The sequence below is a fragment of the Nanorana parkeri genome, unplaced genomic scaffold (genome assembly GCF_000935625.1).
Source record: "Nanorana parkeri isolate BGI_ZX_2015 unplaced genomic scaffold, ASM93562v1 scaffold951, whole genome shotgun sequence".
NCBI classification, from domain to species: Eukaryota; Metazoa; Chordata; class Amphibia; order Anura; family Dicroglossidae; genus Nanorana; species Nanorana parkeri.
The window spans coordinates 507,951-530,331 of NW_017307219.1; the positions used below are offsets into that span (position 1 = coordinate 507,951).

General features: G+C 42.3%; 1 protein-coding gene across 1 annotated transcript; it reads left to right on the top strand.

The window, feature by feature from the left end:
• The first annotated feature begins 6,475 nt into the window (after positions 1 to 6,475).
• LOC108795254 (cocaine- and amphetamine-regulated transcript protein-like) lies at positions 6,476 to 8,626 on the top strand. The gene is made up of 3 exons (XM_018566466.1): positions 6,476 to 6,639; positions 6,992 to 7,075; positions 8,334 to 8,626. Exons 1-3 carry the CDS (start codon positions 6,481 to 6,483, stop codon positions 8,439 to 8,441), a joined length of 351 nt encoding a protein of 116 aa, XP_018421968.1. The 5' UTR covers positions 6,476 to 6,480; the 3' UTR covers positions 8,442 to 8,626.
• The last annotated feature ends 13,755 nt before the right edge of the window (positions 8,627 to 22,381 follow it).

Consider the following 22,381-nt stretch of genomic DNA (forward strand, 5'->3'; position numbering starts at 1 on the left):
AATCCGGCCCTGGGCTCTACGCTTCTAAAGGAACTGAAGGACTCATTCCACCCTTTGGAATGCACATGTACAATGACAGGCTAAAAACGTAATGTGCAGTCAGCCACTGCAGTGGAGGCAGACTGGAGATAGGGGGACACCGGAGGCCCGCACAGAGAGAGCACCCCAGGTGGGGATCACACGGGGCCCCTTACTTGAGTATCGGCCGTACCCCCCTGACGGCGGCCCTGTGTGTAAATAGTTCACTTGTTTGCTTTGTAAATATAGTTGTAAAAGGTTTTTTTTTTATATAGGTGTGAGAAAATGTTTTATAAATACGTTTTGATCCTGTCAGGTTCTGCTTTCCTCTATGAGGCCTTTATTAATAGGGTGAGCACCAGCTTTAGGGATTATATCACCAAAAATGAAATTCCTATTACAAGGGATGCCAAAAAGTGTACTTGTATCTTGTATCTTAGTGCAAAATTCTGGGAAAATCAGTCAGCCAATCACAGAAGCAGGAAGTTTTGTTTACTCTAATTAACCCTGTCTGTACTGTGTTAGAAAGATTTCACTATCAGTTGTAAACTAGATTTGAACACTATCTTAACAAAGGGTTAAAGACTTAGAAGCATTGTATGCTAATGAGAAGAAGCTCAGTCTGTGCCTCAGTTTGTTCCTCTACTTTCGCTTTTAAACTGCTCAGAGTCGTCTGGAATCGGCTCAAAGGCCTCACCAAAGAAACATCTAAAAGGTAAGAAATATATTTTGATTTTTTGGGGTATTCTATGTGATTGGGAACACATAACAAACATAGAGAGGAGTTTTCTCAAATTTGACTGCAAAAGTGGGAATAGACTGAGTGGCTTGAATCTTGTGACATCATCCTATCCTGGTTATCGAGCATCAAGCCTGTTTCCTGACCTTGATGACGGGGCACTGAGTCTGTTGCAAGACCTCAACAGTGGAGCCCCAAGTCTGCTGCAAGACTTGGAAGTGGGCATCTTTTTGCCTGGTATTTTGTGACAATTTTCTGCCCCCAATTTACATTCTGGACACCTACTCTAAGTGACTCTCCAGCAACTACCAGCTTGAAAATAATTTCCAGACATACTATACCATAAGTTAATAGGTAATGACAACATCAGACTTTTCACCCCATTTCGACTGGCTGGCAGATTGAAGAACTTTAAAAAGAATTAATTGGAAGTCTTAGTATAACTTTTTTATAGTATTGGAATTATAATTTTTGTGCGAGAACATTTTAGAGTCCTTACAACAAAGTCCAAATCCCATTCGCAATTCCACGATCTCAAAACCTTAAGTTAATAGGTAATGACAACATCAGACTTTTCCCCCCATTTTGACTGGCTGGCAGATTGAAGAACTTTAAAAATAATTAATTGGAAGTCTTAGTATAACTTTTTTATAGTATTGGAATTATAATTTTTGTGCGAGAACATTTTAGAGTCCTTACAACAAAGTCCAAATCCCAGTCGCAATGCCACGATCTCAAAACCACAAGGTATATGTGGTGCCCAGGTGACCACACGGATGGCGCCGTGCAAAACACTGATAGTAAATAAAAGTAATTCACCGACACACACTTGAAGGGTTTTTAAAGTATTGATATGTTAATTCAACACCCAATGTCACATACTGTCATGAGGTTCTAACGTTTCGGGTCCGCACAGTGATCCTTTATCAGAGCGACAGGTGTCCTAACTAAAAAGAAATATGAACCCAGAGAAATATGAATGCTGCAACTGCTGATTTCTTTCCCAAAATGTTAGTTGCCCGTCTGTCTTTGTCTTCTAAGTCATTGATCTGAAACACGCATGCAACACGTGAAGTCATAGCTCCTGTTCTGCATACTGGTTTGGTTCACTGACTTTCCTCACTATAGGTTTCCTTTCATTTTCATCTTGCATAAATAAATATTTTAAGATGACTAAACTTTTAACAAAATTCAGCTATTTTGTTTAAACTCTCGTCAGTAAGAATCACAGCTCCTGCCTTTATTCGGCATTCATATCACATTGTAGTATCCTTCTGCATCCAAAAATATATGTGGAAATTGTGTGGAGCTGTTTGGGGAAAAACAACAACCTTAGGCATTTCATAGGGGTTGCTTGGAGTACATCTCTGCCCTCAAATGCTGGGTATAGTAGTGTACTCAGATGTGGCTTGGCTGTGGCAACCTGAACAAAGTTTAGGCTGTGGCTGGTGTGAGGATTTTGCATCACATGGGCCAATATACAAAGCTCAGTTCACAATGCTTATCAGTTTTAGGATTTTGCCTACTTTTGTCTAGAAGGGTATCGCCACATTATTCCCATACAAGGTTACTGCCAACTAACAAAGAAAAGGAAATAACTTTTCAGCCTCCTGGATAGCTTGCTTGATGTATTTGCATCACAGAAGAGACCCCCAATTTCACAGCTCTTCTCCAAAATAGGGACTTCCTGATTTAAAAGTATATTTGAAGCTGAAATTTTTTGCGTCTTAGCCTCACTAGGGAGATTCCCTGCCCCATAGACTCAACAGGAGGTGAGGGGATATCTTTACAATATAAGAGAAGACAGTTGTCAATGGAAGTGCCCTCAATGGAAGACTGTTCCTATTGTTCTGGTGGCAACTCAAAATTTTGGATTTACCCACGCTTACAGTCCCTGAGACATTGTTGATAAAGACAATAAGGGATACTGAATCTCTCAAACTGGTACCTTATTTAACATAAAACCCAACATGGCCTGCAAGGCAAATGCACCCAATACCACACCAAACCCTGGGTCATCTGAGGCTGTGCCACACACTAGTAATTAATTACTATTGTATCCCCTGGCAGGTCTGGGTACCTAGAAAATTGTAAAAATGTCAACAATTGCCCAGGTGACCATACCAAAGTGCAGAGCTAAATGATCATCAGACTGCACAATTTTATTGGTCTGTCATGACCAGAGCCTTAGGTGCCCTGTGCAAAAAAGCTTTACAGTGCCCCTCAGTGATCACACCCCTCAGTAACCACTCCCCTCAGGGACCACACCCACTTCTCCAATACCCACACCATTTAAAGCCTCCCATTTTGTTAAGCCCCAAATAAACATTAAAAGTATGATAAAAATAAAACTTTTATCCAATGTATTAAACTTGTAAACACAATATAAGTATACTTATTAAATTAAACCACTGCAGGCAAACAAGTGGTGAACAATAAATGTCGAACTAAAATAGAGTCTACAAAAATAAAGTGTCATGATGTCATGCAACAAAGTCCTTAGAATGTCCTGCCGCACTCCTTACCAAAGAACCCATGAAGGTGGTTGCTGTAATGACAGCAGATGGCACCGCAGGCAACAAACCAGCACACCAAACAATTTGGAAATACAAACAGGGTATGCAAGGCAAGTAAACCCAGGGAGCCGGGCAAGACCAGGGGAGCTAAGGGACAAAGGGTCAGAGTACAGGCAGGTAACAGGATTGCAAGCGGGTAACAGGGCTCAGGACTGCAAGCAGGTAACAGGGCTCAGGACACAGAACTCAAGCTGGGACAAAGGGTCAGGTTATAGGCAGATAACAGGATACTGCAAGCGGATAACAGGGCACAGGACTCAGTCAGGGAAAGGCAACAAGATACTCAGCCACAGTCCTGACTGTAGGGAGGGATTAAATACCCTCCCAGGAAGCACCAGATGGTTGATAATCGCTAGCAGCTGGGAGACACCCGCAGGTGAGCACTGGAGTCGCAGGTTCCAGCACCACCCAGTGGTGGTCTGATACCTGACAGTTCCTGGCTGCCTGGAGACACCTGCAGGCGAGCACAGAAACTGCAGGTACTGGCTCCAGCACCACCTGGAGGTGCTCTGGATCCTGACAGACAGATGCCGGCAAAATATAAACAATTGGGCGGAGCTAGCAGTGACAGCTTGCTAGCTCCACCCAACTGTTTATATTTGTCCGGCACCTGATAGGACTTAGCTGTGTGAGCCACCATTGGGCAAAGTCATCATTACTTTGCCCAATCATGGTTCTCACAGTGCACTGTGCTGTGATTGGGTAAAGTCTTGCACCTGACCTGTGACTGTTCTTAAACTGGTTAAATAAGAAAAATCCCATCTCCCCATTAATCTCCAGTTCCCAACAAACACATATATTTTACATGATATTTGCATTTACTGCATAAACATCGAACACTGGCGTAAGCAAGCACAATGTCATTGAAGATTCTAACAAAATTGTGAATATATTGCCATTGTGCAAATTTTTTTCTACACAAACTCAGCATTATCTCATCTTAACGTTACATTAATGCTTTATACAAATATAATCTTTTTTCCTGGTTGCATTATGAGTTAATGTACTAATACAACTTTTACAAAACATTGCTATTGTGCAGCCCTCGGAACATGTTCAGAGCCACACTTAAGGCTCCCTTTATTTACTTTGTTGACTGCTGGTCTAGAAAATCCAGGCTAGAGCCATCTTGCTGGTAATCTGGTTTATTTAAGCGTATCATGTCCTGTGACATTTATTCAATTGAAATACATAAACAATTAACAGATCCATTTGTCCTTTGAAACTCTACGTTTATTAGTTCTTTGCAAATTGAGGCAGAAGCGAACATCCTTAGTATATTTTCTTTTCATGTAAAATGTAATACTGTACTTGGAAAATACCTCTTTGTGACCACTAGATGGAAGTGAGGAATATAGGAAATTAATATTTTTTTCCTACACTCCTCAGCTCCGTCTAGTGGCAATAAAGCACTATTTTCCTAATATTACAATCCTAATTTTCCTAATATTACAATATTACAAATGGCTCTGCTGTTTATAAATACATCTCTTTCTGTATTAAAGTGTTGCTGTATAATAAGAAGAAGAAAGAAGAGATTAAAGGATAAGACTTTAAAGGACAACTATGGGGTTAGGGCTTTTCCCCATAGTTCTCCTTAGGGTAACGGGAGGACACAAACTAGCGTCCTCCCGTCACCCTAAGCTCATTATACCGCGAGCTGCAGAGCCAGCTGTACCTGCCCCCTCCCCCGTCCGTTCCGCCAGTCAGCGCTGGAGGATTGGAGCGGGGAGGGGGGAAATCCAGCCCCTCCCCTGTCACGGCAGAGAGCCGTGACAGGATCGGAGGTGAGCGAACGCCGGTATGTGTTCGCTCACTTCCTGATCTACTTAGCCGACCTGTGACAATCTCATTGTCACAGGTCGACTAGAACTATGAGGTGAGTGAAAAGCACTCCCCTCATAGTTCTCTTTTAAGTAAACCTGTACTGAGAAGAATAAAATGGCTGTTATTACTGGTCCCTCCTTCTGAATATGCAAGTTGCCTGGCTGTTTTGTTGCTCCAGTGGCTTCAATATTTACTGACTCAACCAGAGCAAGTGTGCAGATCAGTAGTTTTGAGTTTATTCTTTTTTTTCAGTCCGCATGCTTGTGTTGTGTCAGGAACTCAGAAAGTATGTAAGCCAGACACAGACAGGCAGTTAGCATTTCTAATGCACGGTCAGTAATGGCAGCCATTGCTTTCCCTGAGGGCAGCTTTTCTAGAAATATTATTATTTTTCAGATTTGTTTTTATTACGAAAGAAATACCTCCATATTTCTTTAAGTACATGTTTCCTTTAAATCTAACCTGTATCTTGTCACTGTGCCTTTATTTAGTTTTAAAAAAGCAGGGACATTTGCAGGGACAGACCTACTAAGGAAAAATGTTACAATTAGAATTGTCCCTGTAGATCAGACTATGCCTATAATCACATAAATGCTCGGCAGATGAATAAATCAGCAGCACCTTGCCAACCAGGATAGAACTACAATACCCATTATGGGTACAGTGAGATAACATGCTGTAACTTGTAGTTCCACATCAGACAGCCTGGACATGATAAAGCATATTATACCAGTGATAAATAAATCTTGTGATACGGTTTTATTTGCTACACAAACTCCTGCCAGGCATTCATTTGTGATTTGTGTTGTTAGCCTTGTGATATTTAATATTGCAAAGCCAATTCTAGCCAATGACTATTGGATGCATGTAATAATCATGATCTATATGTGTTCACTCTCCAACTTGCCCCACAGCCAGGGAGGCAATTTAAATGCGGATTTAGAATATGCTGGATCCTAGGAGCAGAACTGATGGAAATGCGCTCTGACAAAGTTCTCACAGTTAAATGAAATTGCTTTGAAGTATCGGAGAGGAAACATAAGTCTTCCATGTCCTCTGTGCCATGTCAGCATAGCCCGGGGATGTTGATTGATTCCTTAACAAAGGCTCCACCAGTACAAGGATCTGACTGATTTCTGCTTCATCCCCCACGCTTCTTACTGGCGTCATGATGGGAGGAGTTCATCAAATAAAATAACAACATACACCCCAGTGGAAGAGATAAATAGGGAGCTTTCCCATTCCTCAAGAAAGCTGCCCCCCTCACCGCTGCTGCCTCCCTGTGTTTGCCCACAAGCTCTATAGCCGGGCTTCAGCACCATGGACAGCTCCCGACTACGCAGCCTGGCTCTGGGCAGCTGTCTGCTGCTCCTTATCATCAGCGCTGTGTGTGGGCAAGATGACAGCTCAGACCTGGAGACCAGGGCACTCCGAGACTTCTACCCAAAAGATACCATTCCTTCCAGTGAGAAAGAGCTGGTGAGTAACCCTAATCCATGGAGACCAGCATTGCTTTCAGCGCAACTTGTGCTGTCCAGCTGTGATGTCTAGAAGGTCAAAGTGGGACTTCTACAGCAGCTAGATGACCACAACATGCTCAGTATGTACTGCAATGGTTTGAGATCTGTGGCTGCACTTTTCTGGGACTTGTAGTTCCAGACAGCCACATGTATGTTTGTTAATATATGTACTTTGGTGTTATAGTACCAGCTTCTGTGTGATTTAGGTAAGGAAACAATGTGAGTTAATATATGAATTTTGATGTTATAGTACCTAACCCCTGTGTGGTTTAGGGAAGGAAACAATGTGGGTTAATATATGTATTTTGTAGCTCGGGGCTCTGCAGGAAGTCCTGGAGAAGTTACAGAGTAAACGAATGCCTTCCTGGGAAAAGAAATTCGGACAAGTACCAGTGGTAAGTAAGCCAAAATCATACCCTCCTGTGCCTTTGATGCTTTATACTAATACATCAGCCACTGATATTTATAGAAACATATTACCTGTTGCCAGTTAGACTCTTGGGGGAAAAAAGAAACATACTGTCTTAGTATGCAGACTTCTGTACAGGAACAATACTGCATAGTTCTGTGAAAAGAAAGAACACTCTACTTCTTTGATCAACATAAGCAAGGAAATATATCACACTATGGTATATACTGTACAACAGGAAGTTAAATTAAGATTCATATTGTTTTAATTTGCTGGAAATGGGGAGGTGATTTTTATATTATATGTACTTTGTATTTCCCATTGCTGTTATAGTTTAGTTACTCTCAATTTCCTATTGCTATTATAGCATATACTTTGTATTTCTTATTGCTATTATGGTTTAGTTACTTTAAATTTCCTATTGCTATTATACAGTAGGTTATGTACTTTATAATTCCTATTGCTATTATAGTTTAGGTACTTTATATTTCCCATTGCTGTTATAAGTGATCTACTTTATATTTCCTATTGCTATTATAGGTTATGTACTTTGTGTTTCCCATTGCTGTTATATGTTAAGTACCTTATATTTCCTATTGCTGTTATATATTAAGTACCTTATATTTCCTATTGCTGTTAAAAGTCATCTACTTTATATTTCCTATTGATATTATAGGTTATGTATTTTAAGTTTCCTATTGCTTGCTTCAGTTACTTGCATTATATGATCAAATAATGAAGGAGGTCTCTGTCTGGACAGAACACCAATTCAGATAATTAGCATGACGTCAAAGACCACACTATAATTTCTGTGCACTTTGTGTAAAATAAAAGAAGGCAGAACTGTTTATTTTCTAGATATGTATCTCCAGCAGAGGTCATAATCTGCTGTGTTTTTATGTGTATGCATTTAGTCAGCTGGCTCTCCAAGCATACATATTTATATATGATCCAGTAATGTCTAATTGCTGTTTACACACTCCATGATTCTTCACATACACGATTTAGCATGCTGGTGGCTCAACAGGTATTTACCCTTGAGACGTACCTGCCTGTTTTCAGTATATATACACATCTACAACAAGATGTATGACAGGTAAAGTTCTTATTGGTCTATTAAGTGACAAATAAGCCTAGGCACATAATACTTCATCTGAACAGTAATAATGAATGTGGATAATGGATCTGTAGTAACATTTCGATTCCAAGTGATGTGTCTCTTTTTATCACACTTTATTTTCCAGTGTGATGTAGGTGAGCAGTGTGCAGTAAGGAAGGCTTCCAGGATTGGAAAATTATGTAACTGTCCTAGAGGTTCTGTGTGCAACTTCTTCCTACTAAAGTGTTTATAAGGCAAACATAAAAACCCAAAGACGATCTGCAGAAGAGACAGGGCTGAGCACCAACACAAGATCTGGAGAGGACTTGGTGATCATGATTTTTACATTGGTAAAATGATGTACAGCATCTGTTGTGTATAATGTACTGTTCTGCTAGCATTTCTGTGTGCACTACAAATAAAGATTTGCTCTCTTTTCTAAAGTGTTCTTTCATTAGCAGTCTACTACTGTGCAGGGCAAGCCTACAACCAACAACTACATATTGTGTGCTAAAAATGGATTGGATAAACATGTCATTTAGAACTGGCACTGCCCTAGATGCTGAGAGGAAATGCACTTTGAATTAGCATATGATATAATGTTATTCTTCATAACAGCCTTATCCTATTATCCCACAAACTGCACCCCACTTATCTGAATTGCAGGGTTCTCCCCACAGGGTTCTGTTTAGTTTTGAGTTTGGCTCCACCTGCACAGCTGCATCATTCATTTATAGGATCTGTCAATGGAGAGACAACACATCCCATCCGCCACCGCGGCTGAGAGACTGGTAGATCTCAATGGAGCACTAGTGTTGTGACGTCACTGCACTTGTAGTCCATTATTTGCTTCCTCTAACCCCATAACCAAAGGTCCATACCATCATACAGACTTGGGGCTAGAGCAGGGGTGGGCAATTCTGTCTCTCCAGCTGTGCTTTAACTACAAATCCCATCATGCATCGGTCTCTGGGAGTCATGCCTGTGGCTGTAAGAGACTTGCAGTGCCTCGTGGGACTTATAGTTCCACAAAAGCTGGTTTTGCCCACCACTGGGCTAGAGGAACAGTCTGCAGTAGCCTGAGCATTGCACTCATAATCTACTAATCATGGTTGTAATGCTCCAATGCAAACAAAATAATAAATATACATTTTTCTTTCATCAATTTGTTTGCATTTATAACGTTTTTTACTAAAAAGTGGACTGTGCCTTCAAAACAAGTGAAAGCAATGACAGTGATGGACTTGCTTATTTCTTTTTGTCTGTCTTGTAATTATAACCATGCAACCATTTACATACCATAATATGTCCTCTAAACCCTTGGTTCTCAACTGGTGGGTCGTGACCCAAAAGTGGGTCGCGACCCCATGTCCAGTGGGTGGCCAGATGCCTTCCACTTTTCTAGGTGAGCCTCCCCCTAGAGAAGCACAGTCAGTTCTCGCACCGAGCAGCCATTTAAAACTATGATGCCCGGTGCCGAGTGTCGACTTGAAATCGGGTGAGGTGGGGCTATGGCCGCAAGGGAGCTCCATTCATAAGTGCATTGCTTAGAGCTCATCACATTGTGGCTCCCGCCACCTCTACAGGGCACGCACGAGAGCTTTACAAGCAATACACATATGGATGGGGCATCATCACAGCACAGCAGACCACACTGGACCCCAGCTTGAGGATCCGCTCTAATTTCCTTAATGGAAACCCAAACGCACATCCCACCCACAGTTCAATTGCCTGCACCGGAAAGCGCAGTACCGCGACATGGAACATTGCAGTGCAACTTGGGTCGTGAGGTTACCCAGGTTGAGAACCACTGCTCTAAACAATTATTAGCATTACATATTCTATGAAATACTAAAATCTGTTTTACTAAATATTGACCATTGAGGTGAAAGTCTACTGCCCACAATAACTAAATCAGGTTAAGCCCTAGCTCACACAGGCAACATCTGAGCATAATAACAAGTTATTTAAACGTTCAACAGAATATCTTTTAAATGTATCAACAACTGTGTAGTATGAGGGCCAACCAAAACAATGTAATCATTTATATCTAACAAGCCAGGCCCTTGCACTACCTAGGTCAGGGACAGTGGCATCACAAGGGGGGTGCAGCCCACACCCGGATGACACCATTGGAGGGATGACACCAAAATGACTCACAGTCAATTTGGTGTTATCCCTCTGAAAAGTCGGACACTCTGTCAGGACCGAGAGCCCGAAAGAGGCGGGGATCCGACGACATACCTTATCCCGCCAGGTTAACATCCCCTCTTCTCTCTGCCGGCGTTCAACACCAAGATGCCCGCTGGCAGGTAACAGCACGTGACATCATCACGCGCGTTTGCAATGACACCACAGCGGGGTGCCACACAGTACCCGCTCCGGGTGACACCCTGTTTCGGGGGACATCCCTAGTCAGGAGTAGGCAACCTTGGCACTTCAGCTGTAATAAAACTACAAATCACATGAGCCATTGCAAGACCCTAGCAGTCACACATGTGGCTGCCAGAAGCTGAGGGATCATGAGATTTATGAGATTTGTAGATTTACCACAGCTGGAGTGCTGAGGTTGTCTACCGCTGACTTTGTGCAAGGGCCTGGCTAGTTAAGTGAACACTAATGTGCATTACTGGACTCTCTAAATCCAGTAACCAGGAAACTCTATTTTTTGTTTTAACAAAAACAAGAATTAGAATGCTGTAGAGAAACAACATGAAATGATGATTAAAAGAAACAGCCAGTTTTCAGATTTTTTAGTTTACAGGGAAAAGTAGTTGATTTAATCAAAATTCTCCATTCACATATGCACATTTTTCCCCACTTCTAATAACCATGTCAATCTAGACATTTGTAAACTTACTTATTAAAGATGCCCATAGGGTGTACTTCCTCAATACACTGACACAATTTCACTCAGCCCTGTGAACATGCACTTCCTTGGGTTACAATTCTCACAGAGCCAGCCTTCCGAACTACAACATCTGAACAATGTAACATTATCACTGCTTGCTAGAAGCAATGCATGATGGGCTATCTACTCGTGAGAAATCAAGATTGCATCCCATTAAGCAGCAAGGAAAGAGATACAAAGCACACTGGGAATCCAGGAAGTTGATGAAAGTGATGGGCAGACAGAAGGCAGCACTCACTACATAAAATGTTTTTTTTTTTAAAGTAAGCTTTGATTGTATTATCACAAATAACTCTAGTATGTATTCCTATTACAATGCCGATGTTATAGGATATGCTGGGACGTTACAACTCCTATAATGATCCAGTGTATCATGCAATGATTTCCAGGCTAGTGTTTGTTTGTTTAAAACATACTTTGAAATAAGCGTACTTTACATATTTTACCTATAAATCATCCTAGACATGAGACCAGGTGAGCCATGCTGTCTGCACTCTGTCTCCCTGCTAAATACTATTGAAAATGTTCAAAAGTTTTTAACAAGCATTTGCTAAGACCTTGTCACATTGTATTGTTCCATGTGACAGGGCCATAGCAATACACATTTGTTACCATGAATAGATGCCACGCTGAGACTACCTGCAGAACCTTTTCAAATATAAATCCGTCGGCTCTCTAATGTGAAAGCGTGTTAGTAAATTTAATGTGCTCCAGCTGCCTGCACTCGTTACATTCTACAGAGATCTGAACATTTGTGGACTTACATAAGATATTTAAAGATATCATAGAAAATGTTGGATTAGGTTGAACAACACTATAAATCTGGACACACATGTTACAATATCTCCTTCTTTTGGTCACATTCTTTTAGAATCTGATTGTGAGGTGTTTTAATTTGTGTATCATTCAACCTTCCTATGCCCATTTGGGAAATTTCTCTTGGTATTTGACCGATGTAATTTGGAACAGGCAGTGATGAAATAACTCACAAACTGCCCTATGCAACAATTTTATAGCAATATTGTAACAAAAAGTAGATTTCCAATAAGTACACAAGTGATACCAGTTCTATACTGCTCTGTGCAATTATCCATATGTCACATTTATATTAAAACGTATTGCATTCAGCACACAGATGCTTACATTTTTTAACTGAACTAATAGCTTAAAAGTGCTCATTTTTCCTCCCATCTATGTTACTGAATGTCCATACCAAAGTACGGATATGTATGGGAGAAAGAGTCTGCAAGAGCCTGAGCCTTGCATCTGTGATCCACTGGCCGCAGTTGTGATGCTTTACAAGCTCCAATGCAAAAAAATAATAAGTATACATTTTTATTCTATAAAGAAATGTGCTTTTATTATTTTTTGCCAGTAAATGGACTTAACCTTAAAGCTGAAGTGTAGTGTATGCATATAATACCCACCCTTGTTCCCCTCTCCCCCTTGATCAACATGAAATTAAATTTTTGATACCTGTTTTTGAGACCCAGTTATGTCATCACTGGGTCTGTCTGCTCTTCTCTGATGGGAGGGGCCAACAGGCTCCTGTAAATATGACAGCATTCTGCCTCTGATCTTTTTCAAAAGAATTATATGAAAGAACACATTTAGATCCCTTTAGATGTACCTGCTTCTCCTTGCTGGCCACTGAGTGATGCAGACTTTAGCTATGCAGTCTGCTGATTGGTTGACTGGTTGCAGGCATGTCTAAAGCATATTCAGGGATATGTTCTTTCAAATAAAGCTTGAGAACAAAATGACTGATGGCAGAGAAAGCTAATAACTGTGGGTGGGGGGAGGCAACAACGGTACTATATCCCCTTTAAGGAGATTCACCCTTGCTTCCTATTCTGCATGAAAACCATCAGATAGACACTGCTTCATTCTATCTAAAATAAAAATGTGGATGGAGTTGGGCTTTAAAGAGAGTTCTCCCAAAGACAGATATGATTAGTATTGTTGCCCATATTTTACTTGTTTTTCACTGACATAACAGCTTATTGAATTGCTAGTGATAGATAGCTCGGAAATTGTACTTGTTGGCAGGAAAAGCTGGGTGCTTTGTGTCTAATAAATGAGGACAGATCTCTGATACTTCTTTTCATAACAAATCTTCCTGTGAATTGTCATCCAACATTTCCATACATGTGCTGATGTTCTGTCTTGACATGTCACATGTAGCTGAAGAAAGCATACTGCTTTATGTTATCAGCCACGTCAGACTACAACGTAGAGAGGGGCTGTGGAGAAGCTGGCTGCACTGTCTTTCAACAGAATTGCTGGATAGGATATCAGCAAAGGGGAAAAAGTATTTATGTCAACATAATTAAAGGGAAGGTATAGACTTTTCACTTATTTTTAGATATACATGTAAAAGAGATCAGCTTTTAATATCGACATATGTTAAGGTTTAACAAAAAACATTGTCTCTATATAGTTTGTAATATATATTTAGTGGCAGCCATAATTGTTCATCACATATGCAGGCTCTGCTTCCTGTCTTGCTGACATTTTGAAGTCCTGTGTACTCGCTCTATGGTTATCTCAACACCTGGTAAACTACAACTTTTCTGAAAAAGACATGGAGGCTGCCACGTCTATAAATGCTGGTTGCCTGGCTGTCATGCTACTGACCCACTGTCTTTAATACTTGGAGTCACATTTGTTAACTAAGGGCTCATGCACATGGGCACAAATGCGCATTGGTATACAGTGCAAAATATGCAGTACCCGGAAGCCCCAGCTGCTGCATTTTTCAGTCCATAGGAATGTATGGACAGAAAAAGATGAACGAAGGTGCACATGCGTAAGTTCCTGAATATGAAACTTCCACGTTTTGAAATTACACCCATGCACATGCTTGTGGTTCCCTCTGCTAGTGATTGGCAGCAGGCAATGAGCTGATTCCATAGCCACTAGCAGGCTGTCTACTGGAATTGCAGTCCACCGCCTGTTGTCAATCACCAGGGGAGCAGACCTGATGGGGAACAGGTCCCTCAGCTTCCCAATCAGGCTCTGGCCATCCACTAGTAAAACTCCTCTGCTTCTTCACCACTGTGTGACAGATGCGCAGCTGTGGGCAGTGGTGAGTTGCACAGAGAATACAGTGTGTGGGCCTCAGGGTGCCTCTGCACCTCAAATTTTCCAGGTACATGAATCTGGGGCAAGCATCGATATTTGTCGCGCGGATGCACCACAGAATTCTAAAGAGTGTCATAGATACTCTTTATAAATTTCCCCCCATTGTTTTCAGCAGGTTAGCCAAGCCGTAGGCTTGCAAGGCGAAGGGAGGAGTAAACCACGACCACTGTGCAGCACTGCAAAGCAAGAAAGATGGCCTGCATATGTAACAAACATGGCTGACAAAGGCCTTATTCACATGACTAACAGCTGCTCCCGGGAAGGACAGGTGCTGCGTGTGATTTGTCCTCAGCAGCTTGTTCGTCTCTATTGGGAGAATGTGGCTGTACACTCACCCGAACTGCACGTACCCGTACGCTGGCAGGATGGATCCTGTCTGCATCCGAGCAGGGACACCCGCACGGACATCCAATTAGGGTGAAAATACAGCGGCATACGCACCACATGTCCTTCCTGGGAGCGGCCTGATACGGCCATGCACTTATCACTGATCTGTACGGGCCGGCTGTTAGTTGGCTGTTAGTAGTGTGAATGAGGCCAAAATGTAACATTTCTATTAAGAAACAAGGTTTTTAAGATATTAACACTTAATACGATAAATTGCATGAAGTTGATGTATTTGACATGCTTATTTAGATCACTGAAAACACAATACATTTCCTTTAAGTGGGGTGCTGTAATAAAGACATTTTTTTATACCGGTCAATTGAACTTGTGTTTCCAGTCAGAATCTGTAAAAATCTCTGTGTTTTTCTATTTAGTGTTCTCCTTTAGTTAATTGTATGTGTGAAATTTACTTATTAAACCAGTGTAAAAATGACTCCTCTCATAAATCAAACCCTGGCATTGGAAATAGGCTAGCATTTGATGTTTCCATCATCTATATGAGTACAAACGAGTGAGTCAGTGCCGTTTGGTTGCATGGTACTGGTAAAATTGAGTGCAAAAGGTATTGATGAATATCCGAAACGCATTTATTAAAGTCATCTGTCTCAGACATCATCTGCTCATCTGACAGCTATTTCCTCTTTCTTAGACACCCCAGCCAAAACAGATACATCTCTTTTCAAACAGTTATAACATATGCTTCTTGAATAATAGGTTGATTTGTCTTCTTGGCTTTATCAGTGTCCTTAAGCAAATACAACTGTTTTACCTTTAATTCTAAGACTGGCATTTTCAGAACTTTTATATATCCTCATGAAGTCAGATCTATGCCTACTGACTGATATATATGACTTTTGTGCAAGGTCTACACCACCTGCCCCACCCATTACCAGTACTGTACATGAACAGTTGGCATCAGAGACTATAGCAAGTGATTTGTGTCAGAGCAGTTTGCCCTCTATGCCCCATTTTATCAGACACTGCCACTGGTAGACTGCTTTTAAATTTCAGCCAGCATTAAGGGGTAACGGAGTATAAAAGGATAAAGGGCGTTAGACATAGCTATGTTTACCAATGGTTTAGTGAATCTATATACCTTTATATGTACAAAATCAGCATTTTTCAACCATTTTTTTGGTTGTGGCACCTTTGCACCTATCCAAAATCTCGAGGCACCCCATGTACAAATGTAAATAACGACATGTGGTCCCCCCCCCATAAAAAAAGAAAAATCAAAACTGAACTATGATCCCCGACAGGGGTCTGGTACTGATTTTAAGGGGGTACCCCATGTAAAGAAGAACAAAAAAAATGATAAGGTAGATCTTCCCCTCATATAAAAAAACCTCCATGTTTACCTCAGCCCCCTTACACATCAGACAGCCTCCCCGTCACATCAGAATGCTCACTTCACATCAAAGTTCCCCTGCACATCAGAATCCCACCTTCACATCACAGTCTCTCCCTTCACATCAGAGTCTCCCTTCACATCAAATTTCTCCCTTCACATCAGAATACCCCTTCACATAAGAGTCTCTCCCTTCACATCAAAATACCCCTTCACATCAGAGTCTCTCTCTTCCCATCAGAGTCTCTCCCTTCACATCAGATTATCTCCCTTTATATCAAAGTTCTCCCTTCACATCAGAATTCCCCCTTCACATCAGAGTCTCTCCCTTCACACCAGAGTCTCCCTTCACATCAGAGTCTCTCCCATCACACCAGAATCCCCTTTCTCATAAGTCTCTCCCTTCACACCATAGTCTCTCCCTTCACATCAGAGTTTCTCCCTTCTTATCAGGTTCTCTTCCCTCCCATCAGAGCCTCCTCCTCAACATTAGAATATACATTTCACATCAGAGTCTCTCCCTTCACATCAGAGTCTCCCTCTCCACATCAGAGTCTCTCTCTTCATATCAGAGAATATCCCGTCACATCAGAGTTTCCACCTTTACACCAGAGTCTCTCCCTTCACATCAGAGTCTCTCCCTTCATATCAATATACCCCCTTCATATCAGAGTCTCACTCTTCAAATTAGAGTCTCTCCCTTCACATCAGAGTCTCTCCCTTCACATCAGAGTCTCTCCTTTTCCATCTTTTGGCAAAAAATTGAAAGCACCCCTGACCATACCTGGTTGAGAAAGGCTGCACTAGATCACGTTTTCACATTTGACTGGAGACCTTATTTTAGAAAGGAAATGCTTACGCTGCCCATAATAAAACCTACAGAAATTTGTAAACAGCATCAAAATATGCTAATGGGCTGCCTACCAAAGTGCCCCACAACGCACCCTGCAGCACCTCTGCAGTACCTCTGCAGTGTCTCATCACAGAGGTGTGAATGGGAACATAGCAATCTTCTATTGTGCAAACAGCTTTAGCTTAGAAGTCTGTACTTTGGGCCACTTTCATCCACGTACCACTATTGGTCACTGGGATTGGCCATCATATAAACCTTTTGCCTACATATTGTGAAGTCACCACTGTTTAGAAGATCATATGACTATAATGATGATCGCTCTGCGATCTGGCCATGCCTCATGTTCCACCCTGAATAGAACATGGAACATGGTCAGAAAGGTGAACTTTGAACCAGCTCACATTTTTGAACCTATTCTGCATGTGGCATGAGATAGTTTCAGACATATTTCACAACCATTCTTAGTATGTTCCATACAAGATGTAAAATATTCAAACGGGTTTGTACTGAAATATACGTCCACGGTTGGCATTGTGCGTAGATGTTTATATAATCAAAGGATGTGCTTTCGTTTATGAACGAACAGAAAACAACATAACACCCACTCACAGATGCAAGCCCTATACCTAACTGTCTATTCAGCTGTGAATCATATTTTACACAATGTACAATTTACAGATTTAGTGCGAACCCACATTCAAATATGTGAGCTGCTTCATTCTAGCAATTGACTCATTACATCAGCACCCAGGGTTTATAGTATGTAAGCTTGCTGATAAGGTCACTACAGGATTATGTAAGTGCGCTAACAAAAAAAAATGCTATTGTCCATACCATAGCAACCAATCAGAATCCTTGTTTCTTTTCAACTCTGCACGCCAGTAATTGCTTTAGACAGCAATAAGTATTTGGAAGCCAATTGGTTGTTGAGGGCAACAAGAAATATTCTTGTTAGCACACTTTTCATACCTAAGCCTCTATAACATCACAGAATTGTTTTGTTGTACTACAAAAAAACCTTGAGGAATGGACAACATGCATCATTCACGTGTAAATGAATCTGCTGAATTCATCCTAATTTACTAAGAGTGTAAAACGTAATCACATAGTAACGCAAAACATAATAATGAAAAGCTTCAATGGTGTTGTGTTCTTTGTAACTAGACATGGGAAAAGATTGCAGGCATGAGCAGGGCAGCCATCAGAAATTTCGGGGCCCCTTACATGGCTTTAGACCGCCCCTCACCTTTCCCCCGCACCGCTGCCCCCCTTCCCCCGCACTGCCGCCACACTGAGCCAGTCACACTGTTATTATTCTACATTTATGTGGATAACCTCCTTATGTATCACTTTCCCCTCCCTTTTAGATTGTAAGCCCTCACGGGCAGGGCCCTCCTTAACATCTGGTCTTGAATTGTATTGTGATTGTAATGTCTTCCTTATATTGTAAAGCGCTGCACAAACTGTTGCCGCTATATAAATCCTGTATTATAATAATAATAATAATACATTTATATAGCTCTGACATATTCCACAGTGCTGTACAGAGAACACTGAGCCATTTACACCAGTCTCTGTACAGAGGAGCTTACACTCTAATGTCCCCCCAAAGTCACACACTATTATTATACATTGATATAGCTCTGGCATATATCACAGTGCTGTACAGAGGACACTGAGCCAGTCACAACAGTCAAGCATGGAGCGGTGAAAGTTAAAAAAAAAAAAAAGTGTGGTGTGCAATAAAGTGAAATGGAAAGGGTAAAATTATACAGCAATCAATGCAGAATACCACCAACTATATAGCACTACAAATCCCAGCAATAATACATTATACAGCACAATACAGAATACCACCAGCTATAGAGGAATACAACACATCTTAGCAATACATTATACATACAGTGTATAATGTATTGCTGGGATTTGTATTCCTCTTTAGCTGGTGGCACATTATACAGCGCAATATACCATTAGTGATGCTTACTCTCTATGGTGGGCTCTGCAGGGGTCTCAAGTGGACTGGTCAGGGCTTCATCCCCCTCTCTGCCTCCCTCCCAGCTTCTCTTACCTGCTCCTGGTGCCTGTACACCTGGCCTCCTCTGCTGCCGGACTGGAAGTAATGTCACTTCTGTCCGGTCCCACATCAGACGAGCAGCGGTGCTGATGGGGCCCCAGCCTGTCTCGAAGCTGCTGGATCGCCAATACTGGGGCCCTGCACTGCTAGAGCCAGGCCTCCTCCGGCGCTGCGGGGGCCTGGCCGCCTCCTCGCCTTTCACTGTCGGCCGATACTCATGAAAGGGTCCCGGACGGGCCCCCCAGGCTGCCTGGGCCCCTTACATGAGTATCGGCCGTACCCCCCTGATGGCAGCCCTTGGCATGAGACCTAAAGCTGACCATACTCTATGCACTCTGATTGCCCAATCTCCTTAAAATGTATCGGTAACTATGTAGTCCAAGGGCCTGCACAATTGGACACAAAGTGAAGGGATTGTTTTGGTCTGCCCTGCTGTTGCATGGTTTTGGTACCCTAAGAGGAGCCTTCCACACATCTTACGCTATCATATCTTGGTCATAAATGCAGGGATCCCAACCTGAAATAAGTCATTTCAGGGAGGTGCCCTTCTCATTTCAGGGAGGTGCCCTCTGTCACACCCCCCCCTCCACGGGGGAGGAGGTGCAACAACAAGGAAGAGAGCACCCCCCTGAAATGATGGCAGATAGCAAAGAAGCAAATGCTTCCTTTGCTATCTGCTGCTTTTTTTAGTGTTCTGACAGCTGCTGCTGTCAGAACACTAAAGGACAGGACAAAACAAAACGGCATAGGAACTAATAGCTAGATTGGTATTGGCTATTTCAATTAGCAATAACCAATAGCATGCTGGCTATTGCACCCAATCAGCAGAGGTGGACCTGATGGGGAACTTCAGGTCCACCTCTACTGATTGACAGCAGCAATGGGCGGGTGCAATAACTAGTCTGCTATTGGTTATTGCAAATTGAAATAGCCGATAGCAATCCAGCTATTAGTTCTTATGCTGTTTTTTTTTTTCTGACTGAAGGCGGCCCCAATGTCAGAAAAAAAAAGACAGTATGGAAAGGTTTACTCTGCTAGATAGAGCAGAGTAAACCTTTCCGGGAGAAAATGTTTTTCTCCCGGGTGTCCGGGAGCCGCTATGTAATAGCGGGAGACTCCCAGAACATTCGGGAGAGTTGAGATGCCTGTATATAGGGAGTCTTCTCAAGAATGACAGGTATGGAGACATTGGAAAGCTTGTCTGATGAAGTGGAGCTCAAGAAGCTCTATAATGCCCATGGACATACAAAGGCAAGGATCAGCCAGTTTACACCCAAAGCTCTGAGCCAATAAAATGCTTTCAATGGGCAATGTGTAACAGGGTGTTAGGGCCCAATTGTTGTGGATGTCTGTTGTAGTTTTCACCAGCACCACTAGATGTCTCTTTACATTAATGACATTACTGGGTCTGAAATGTATTTATTACAGGCAGAGTTTTTTTCTGGCAGTACACTTTGATACGCAGAACCGTTACATACCGTCAGCCCTTGAATTTTTTTTTCGTTTTTTGTGTGCGATATAGAAATTAATGATGGTACTTCCCCCTCCCTTTTAGATTGTAAGGCCTCAGGTGCTGGGCCCTCCTTACCATCTTGTCTTCAATTGTAATGTCTTCCTTATATTGTAAAGCGCTGCGCAAATATAAATCCTGTATAATAATAATAATACCCTCCCAGCCAGCGTTACCACCCTGCTTGGGGTGATGACGCTTGTCTTTCACCGTGTCCGTACACTTGCCATACAGATAATGTGCAAGTGTCCGTATGGCAAGTGTACAGACACGGCTCTAGAAGACAAGCATCATCACCCTGCCCGGGGGCATGATGCTTGTCTTCTGGAGCCGTTTACCACCAGAAAGATGGCTGCCGACAATAAACCTCATTGCCAGCAGCCATCTTGCGCATGCTCAGAGTGACCCTGCTACCACAACCAAAAGTTGAGGTTTAGTGTTGGCGGCCACATTGGTTGTGGCAGCAGTGACGCACCACACATGCGCAGTTTGTCCCTGCTCACAACAAAAATGGCCGCCTCATGCTTTTTGTGGACAAAAAGGTGCCATGAGTGCTGGCACTTTTTTTGCCCAGAAAAAAAGCACTGATTACAGGTATTTATCTAACGGCAACAATGTACGCAGCGATTCACATAGTGCACACTTACTTCAGTCCCTCCCCTCAAGGAGCTTACAGTCTAAGGTCCCTATCTCACACGTATACATACAGGGACATTTTAGATAGGAGCCAATTAACCTTCCAGCATGTCTTTTGGAGTGTGGGAGGAAACCAGAGTACCGCACGGATGTGCAGTTCGGGTGAGCGTAGGGTGGCGTACGGCAGCGTACTCCCGTAGAGAAGAACTGGCAGCACCTGCCCTTCTTTGGAGCGGCCTGATACGGTCGTGCACGCACCACGCATCTGTACGGGCTGGCCGTTTCTCGTGTGAATGAGGGCTAAAGCTTCCTCGCACAGGGTGCCTAAAGGCCTAAGGCTGGCCCTGACCCGAGCCATGGCTACCTTGTACAGCCGACCATAGAAATCAATGGTTGTGTATATGTTGGGGAGCGTAGGGCGGCGTACGGAGGCCTACTCCAATAGAGAAGGACAGCCTGCTGCGTATAATCACAGACAGCACCAGTCCTTCCTCGGAGCGGCCCAATACGGTCATGCATGCCACACGGATCTGTACAGGCCGTCCGTTTCTCGTGTGAATGAGGCCTTACAGTGCCTATCAGTGACCTCACCCCTCAGTGGCCACACCCATTTCTCCAATACCTGCACCATTTAAAGACTCCCATTTTGTTAAGCCCCTAAGAAGCAAAATTTAAAAAAAGTATGATAAAAAATAAAACTTTTATCCAAAGGTATTACACTTGTAAGCACAATATAACTATGCAGGGGAGTGGCTTTGTGGAGACACAGAGGGGAATTGATCAAAACTGGAGCAGACCCAATTTGGAGCAATTGTCCACGGTAACCAATCAGCTTCTCCCTTTCATTTTTAACTCTTAACTGACCAAACTGAAGAGAGAAGCTGATTGCTTACCATGCACAACTGCTCCACATTTTGTTTGCGTCAGTTTTGATGAATACCCCCAAAGTGTTCACTAGTGCATTCAAGGGTGGTTCCGTAGGATCCTGCAAGGGAAAGGAGTCACCCTAAAACATGCTCAGGGGACCAGCTGGTTCTGCAGGAAACTAAACCTTTAAAACACTAGGAAGCAGCGTCCATTGTAAGTGATTTCATCAGCATTTGAAATAGCTTAACATCCTTTTAATAACACTTTAATTTAAATGTATTTTTTCCTACAAATGTCGATTTAATAAACATTTCCGCAATATTCCTGCAATATAAAAAATTGCATTCAGCATTTGCTTATTCAACGGGGTCTCTGCTTCTAGAAAATGTATAATTTGGGGGTTTAAACAGCTTTCAGCAACAAATAATTTCAGATTTCTACGTGTGCAAAAAAATGTTTT

Excerpts from the sequence above, each read along its gene's own strand:
- LOC108795254 (XM_018566466.1), top strand. The coding sequence starts at position 6,481 with ATGGACAGCTCCCGACTACGCAGCCTGGCTCTGGGCAGCTGTCTGCTG. Across the intron at positions 6,640-6,991 it reads CTTCCAGTGAGAAAGAGCTG|CTCGGGGCTCTGCAGGAAGT; the intron begins GTGAGTAACCCT and ends TGTATTTTGTAG. Across the intron at positions 7,076-8,333 it reads AATTCGGACAAGTACCAGTG|TGTGATGTAGGTGAGCAGTG; the intron begins GTAAGTAAGCCA and ends TTTATTTTCCAG.